The sequence below is a fragment of the Ruditapes philippinarum genome, unplaced genomic scaffold, assembly GCF_026571515.1.
Source record: "Ruditapes philippinarum isolate M1 unplaced genomic scaffold, ASM2657151v2 ctg5661_1_1_1_1, whole genome shotgun sequence".
NCBI lineage: Eukaryota > Metazoa > Mollusca > Bivalvia > Venerida > Veneridae > Ruditapes > Ruditapes philippinarum.
The window spans coordinates 74,650-80,975 of NW_026853596.1; the positions used below are offsets into that span (position 1 = coordinate 74,650).

Sequence of the window (6,326 nt, forward strand, 5' to 3'; positions counted from 1 at the left end):
TTGAGGACATTGTCCTCAGGTGAGCTAAAAAATCGATCTACAGTCAGGACTCAATACATCGGAATCCATTATACTGACAAATTCAAATAACGACAGTTAAATGGTGGGAACCAAATTTTTTCAACGTTATTATAATCCTTTATAACGGAAAATTCGTATTCTGACTCCGACACAATAAAATTGGAAACCAAACTTGTTATTTTCTATACAATCAGTACCCGTTAAACTGACACCTGGTCAGTCAAGAGCACATATCATTGAGCCGTGAGCAAAAGCCGCAAGGTGTTAAAACAGGTATTGTAGCTTGGTCAGTTAATTGTTACACCTTATTACAATACCAACATGTTGTTGTCAGCTGAGTTTTGTTACCCTTGCCAACTTGTGACTTTTTTTCAAAATAATGGAAAAACCTCCAGCTAAGCGTCATTGGACTTATTTAACTTTTGAACAAAAAAAAAACGAAATCATTTCATATAAAGAAAGTAAAACGGATGTTACACAAAGTGATATTAGTGTTCATTTTTCAAATGTATAGAACATTAAGATAGGGAGATCGGCAGTGAGTGACATTTTTTTAAAAACTAAAGAGACAATAACTAACTCTCCAAAATCAAAATGTGTGCGTCATCGAGGTATAATGTACATGTACATAATGTTCAGATACCAGTGAATAAGCATATCATTACATGATGAATGATGAATTCAATATACTGACAAATTCGATATACTGACATATCCTTTGGGAACCAACAGTGTCGTTGTAATGAGTCCTGACTGTATTAATATGTTCTTTTGTTAAGGTAGTTCTAACCTACCCTACCCTACCCACCTTACTCCACCCTACCCTACAAAACCTACTGTTAATGTCAAATCCCTCACTGGGACGTAGTCCTATAAATACGACGTCGCTTTGAGATATTTTTGCTTCTGGGCAAAGCAATGTCATATCAAAATTGCTCAAAAACGGTTAAACCCATAGCATGTTCCGCCAGAAAATCAGGCAAAACGAAAAAACAATTTTGACAGCGTGTATTTACATTAATTTTGAACTATTTATGGACAAAACTAAAAAATAAATACCTTTTAACAAAATTATTAAACTGTCACATCCGAAAAGTCATGATTTAATCCTCTCATTTATTAAAATTCCTTATACAGCCGATAAACAAATAGCCGCCATACAGTGTGGGAAATCTGATTGGCTAATTCAAATGCAAACATTTAAATGAGTCAGAAGTTTCTAACGGAATATGTTTTTAAAGAAATAAATGCACCGTCAGTGTGTTCGAATAAATTTTTCTGTCTAAATATTTGGAATCAATCTGTAGGCCTAAAGCGCTTTACTTAACCAGTATGGCCAATAGACAAAAATAGATTGATGTTTATATTTCATTTTAAATTAATAAGTACATTGTTTGAGAGTTTTTGTTAATGATTGAGGATGAAATAGAAAGAAAAGAAGATATACTTTTGAATAAAGCTTGAAAGGCAAGACAAAAGACATTTTTAGAATTTTTTATGATGCTAATTGTGTTTATGAGCAATAACTATTAGACGCCAGGCTTGACTGACATAAAACTATAACAAGCGGCTAGCCTGTAACGTCTAATATATTGGACAAGCTGGGTCGTTGACATGCCTGAGTGTAGTCCTATAAATATGACGTCTCTTTGAGATATTTTTGCTTCTGAGTCAGGCTTGACCGACATAAACTATAACATATAATAAGCCTGTAATGTCTAATAGTAATATATTGGACTAGCCTGCGTGTAGTCCAAATATTTAGAATTAACCGACGATTTGAAGCTATTTTTTACATGGGTCAAATCTGCTTTAACGATAAACGTCAAACTGTAAAAAAAGAAAATGTGAAGTCTTTCAATGAAGGACTAGCCTGGGTGTAAAAATCGTCAGAAAGTTAAAAAGACTTAATAAATAAAAATTCAAAATAATTCTAAGTATCAATTTGAAACGTATTTTAAATAACAATATGTTTGGATCATAGTTATCCTATGAATTGATTTCCTCCTATTTTAAATTTTTTCCGTCTTGCAAATCAGGGTCGAAACGTCACAGGAACGAAACGTCTAACATTCGTGAGGTGCTTGACAAATATGCGCTTGTCAATAAGATAAATTGACGCTAATATGTAATATATTTAACTTTTGGGACACGAACCCTTAGAAATACCGCTTTAGGACTAAGCCTTTTCTGAATAATAGTGAAAATAAATAATTGGGTGCGTTCAGGGTTCTAACAACGGTACCTATTGGTACTATAGGTAGCCATCGGTAGCCGTCGGTAACCATCGGTAACCATCGGTATAACGACGGAAATTTTGTTGGTAGCCATTTCTCCCGCGAGTATACAAGTCGGGTAGCTTTGGTAGCCTCGTTTTCAGTCAAACAAAAATGGCGGACAAAGATCTGCGCAAAGCAGACGTTACTAGCATTCTTATTCCCCTGAAAATGCCAGTTGGTGACAGAAGTTATAAGGTTCTCGTTAATCAGCAGGAAATACCGTTTATTGCATCTAGTAAGTGTGATTGTTGTCAGGTGCATATTTTCGATTCACTAAACTATAACGATTTTCAGCGCACATGGTGACATGTATTTTACTGTTCGCAACCTATAGGTTATAAACCACTAAATGATTTTGCATGCTAAAATACGATTTTCAGACGAGAATTGCTGTACTTTAGGCTCAATATCAATGTAGGTCGCCATATATCACCTGATCACATGACTGAACTTGAACTACAAAATAAGCAAATAAAAAACATGGGGTCATGTAATATGTAAGAAAGAACTGGCCTCGTGTTTAAAACCACTGTTATTTTTATATATGCACTGTACTCGCCAAAATTGAGGTACCCCTTATTGAACCTCGCGTTGTAAAAGTAGCTTGGCGCATGAATACAACTAAAAATTAGAATGACACGCCATTGTGGGTGTCTTAACAATGATTTAAATGTACTGTGCTGAAAACCTGTTGACTTTTTCATCATAATCACACCATTTGTTTTTTTCTTTGCAGATCGAGTCCTCATTACCAACTTCTTGATGAAAAATTACCCTAACACTTCTGACACAGATCCAATCTATGTTGATATGGACTTGGTGCGAAATCCACACACAACTGTTACCCATCCAACACCAATTAGTTGTAGCAGCCAAAGTCGGGCATCAACAAACCCATCACCACTTGCATGTAGCAGCCAAAGTGGGCCATCATCCCAGACAACACCAGTCAGCTGTAGCAGCCAAAGTGGGCCATCAACCCAGACAACACCAGTCAGCTGTAGCAGCCAAAGTGGGCCATCAACCCAGACAACACCAGTCAGCTGTAGCAGCCAAAGTGGGCCAACAAGTTCAAGATATGAGTGGGGAGTTGGTGTAACTAAGAAACTACTTGTGACAATTAAAAGCAAAAGTGCCAAATTTGAGGAGGCTAAAAACAAAAGGAGTGTATGGTCGACGATTGCAGAGGAACTTGGGATGAACCACATCACTGGGGATAAGTGCAGGGAGAGGTACTACACACTCAAGAAAGCATACAGGAAATTTGTCGAGGACTCCAAAAAAACTGGAAACAAAAGGCCCAAACCATTCATCTATACAGAACTAATGGCCGACATAGTGCAGGACGATCCCACATTCATTCCCGTTGCAGCAAAAGGCACCCTTGTCTCACCAATGGAATCAGATGCAGATGAAAGTGATGATAATGGTTCAGTTCAGCAAAAGAAAAAGAAGAAGAGCCAACCAGAAGATGCAGATGAAAGTGATGATAATGGATCTGTTCAGCCAAAGAAGAAGAAGAAGAAGAGCCAGCTAGAGGAACTGAAGGAATACATGCAAGAGCGCGATGAAAGATTTATACAAGCTCTCGGCTCTATGAACGAAAAACAAAATAAATTAATGGAGAAGCTTATTGAGAAACTATAACTAACTGAATACACGCTGTACTATTAAAATTGTGCTCTTAAGCACAAGTTGATGCCATTTTTAAAATGTAAATGAGGCACGTGTTTTTAGAAATGATGATTTATTATTAAAGGCCTTGGCAGAGATATGTTGTTCAGCCTACAGTAACATTTTAAGTTAATTATTTTCTGCAGAGACATGCAGTTTGAAATTCTGTTTTATAGGTTATAAAACATCTTAATTTCTATCATTTGTGTTATAATTGTGTGATATTGTTGATGCGTTTTAGCTCACCTGAGCAACTTGTTGATGTTTACACTCTAGAGGCCACATTTGTGACCCAATTTGACCTCGGTATTATCTTATAAGAACACCAAATTAAAACCCTTTCTAGTCAAAGTGGTATTTATTTCTGTGGATAAAATACAAACGTATGTCAAATGTTCATATAACCAATTCAACTCGACCAGTATTTTATGTTGTATGTAAAGAGTTAGGCATGTTCTATCTGATGCCACACAACATTTGTGTGTGCCCTATAAAATAGTTTATTAATTAGCTTGAGTCTGTCCGTCCAGAAATCACAGAGTGTTCTAGTTAAGTTGATATTATTGTTTCTTGTTGTTGTTGTTATCATCACGTTGATCATTGCAATTAAAGTTCTAGTCATCTAATTTGCTTGTAATTGTTGAATCAATTCCTGCCGTAAACGTATGCCTGACAAGTCGTCGCATTGTCTAGCCACCCTTCCACTGTTGTCGAAACAGTTGTCATCTACCATATCATCAAACATGTCATCTCCATCTTTCACACAAATGTTATGTAAGATGCATGCTGACAAAATAGTGTCAACGATAATATTCATATCTGATGCTTCGAATCTGAGAAGTCTACGAAACCTGCATTTCAGTAGCCCAAAGGTTCTTTCAATAGCAACACGAGCCTTTGCATGTGTAGTGTTAAAGTGGTTTTGCTGACGGGTCAAGTTACCAAAATTTCGAAATGGTGTAATGAGCCAACGCTTCAGGGGGAAGGCTGAGTCACCGAGAAGATAGAATCCAGGTGGTATTAAGTTTTCGGCCTGTTGAAATAGGTCTGATGTTCTGAGTACTGTAGCATCATGCGTGCTCCCAGGGTTTCCTGTCCAAGCGTAGGTAAAACAGTTGTTTGCATCACAGCATGCAAGTAATACCAAGGAGTGAAACTGCTTTCTGTTATAATATGCTGGAGCGTGTTTTGAAGGTGCCTTTATTGCAATATGTGAACCATCGATTGAACCAATAACTCCTTGAAGCTCTGATAACTGACTGTAACCAACACTTGTCTCTCTCAGCTTGGCATTACTCCTTGGCCACTGAATAACTTCAGCCATGATATCTTGAACTAGAGCAGACGATGTTCTCTTCACACTTGCATGAAATGATCCTTTGGAAACGCCAAACCTGTCTGCCATAGATCGAAAGCATTCCAGATTACCTGAAATAAATAGTGTTGAGAAAGATCAAATGAACACAATATTTATTTTATTTATTTGTTATGCTCGAACTTAATTATATCCTACTTAAAGGTTAAAAAGGTTAATCGTTAGAAATCGGAGAAAACGTCTCAAAATACTTGTTACATAAATCATTTTATTATTATAAAATATTATGTTTATTTATTCTGACGCATAACGGCATCTTTAACCATGAAGAGAACTTTGTATCATCATACACACTGACTCCAATACAGCGCTATTTTTGGGAGCCTTGAAATGGGCATATCACTATTTCCATATGGCTAATGAAGATACCATTTAAACACTTGAATATTATATCGCTATTTAGTGTTATTATGGAGTTGTTGCGCGATCATCTTACTTGCACGTACCAACATACCACAGGAACATCAGAAGTTCCTTCTCAGTATTCACTGACGGGCCATTTGCTCGATTAAACGTTGGCGCTTTCTCCATCTGCACTAGCAGTGTTTGGAAAGAGTGACGAGAGAGACGGAAGTGACTCTTGAAGTCATCCAATGAATACATGGGGACGATTTCTTGATAGTAGTGCTGTATTCTCGGTACAACATCTCTCCTTTGCTTTATTACACCTAGCATGGCATCACAGTTTGATATGCTAGATGTTACAATTGGTAAGGTCGGCGTGACGTCACTTCCCGTAGAAACCGATATTCTAAAAATAGCCGAGGTGAAAACAATTACATAGCAACGAATGAAATTATCGTTAATAAGTGCTAAGCCTCCGTTTTTAATCAAATAATATCAGCCAAATATATATTCTTTTCTTTTCACTTATTTGTTTATCGTATTTACGTTGTACTGGTCAATGTTTCTAGCAAATTATTGATCGATATATATCTATTTAGGTGAAAACTTACAAATACCGAAATGTGTCATAA

At 36.6% G+C, this 6,326-nt stretch overlaps 2 protein-coding genes across 2 annotated transcripts; one reads left to right on the forward strand and one right to left on the reverse strand.

Annotated features, from left to right (window-relative positions):
* Nucleotides 1–2,411: 2,411 nt before the first annotated feature.
* On the forward strand, nucleotides 2,412–4,003 carry LOC132737298 (uncharacterized). Its single transcript, XM_060724563.1, has 2 exons — nucleotides 2,412–2,535; nucleotides 3,037–4,003. Exons 1-2 carry the CDS (start codon nucleotides 2,412–2,414, stop codon nucleotides 3,945–3,947), a joined length of 1,035 nt encoding a protein of 344 aa, XP_060580546.1. The 3' UTR covers nucleotides 3,948–4,003.
* LOC132737295 (putative nuclease HARBI1) lies at nucleotides 3,850–6,051 on the reverse strand. Its single transcript, XM_060724561.1, has 2 exons — nucleotides 5,796–6,051; nucleotides 3,850–5,402 (listed from the first exon to the last, which is right to left on the reverse strand). The coding sequence occupies exons 1-2, from the start codon at nucleotides 6,022–6,024 to the stop codon at nucleotides 4,597–4,599; spliced, it is 1,035 nt and encodes a 344-aa protein (XP_060580544.1). The 5' UTR covers nucleotides 6,025–6,051; the 3' UTR covers nucleotides 3,850–4,596.
* Between the last annotated feature and the right edge of the window lie 275 nt (nucleotides 6,052–6,326).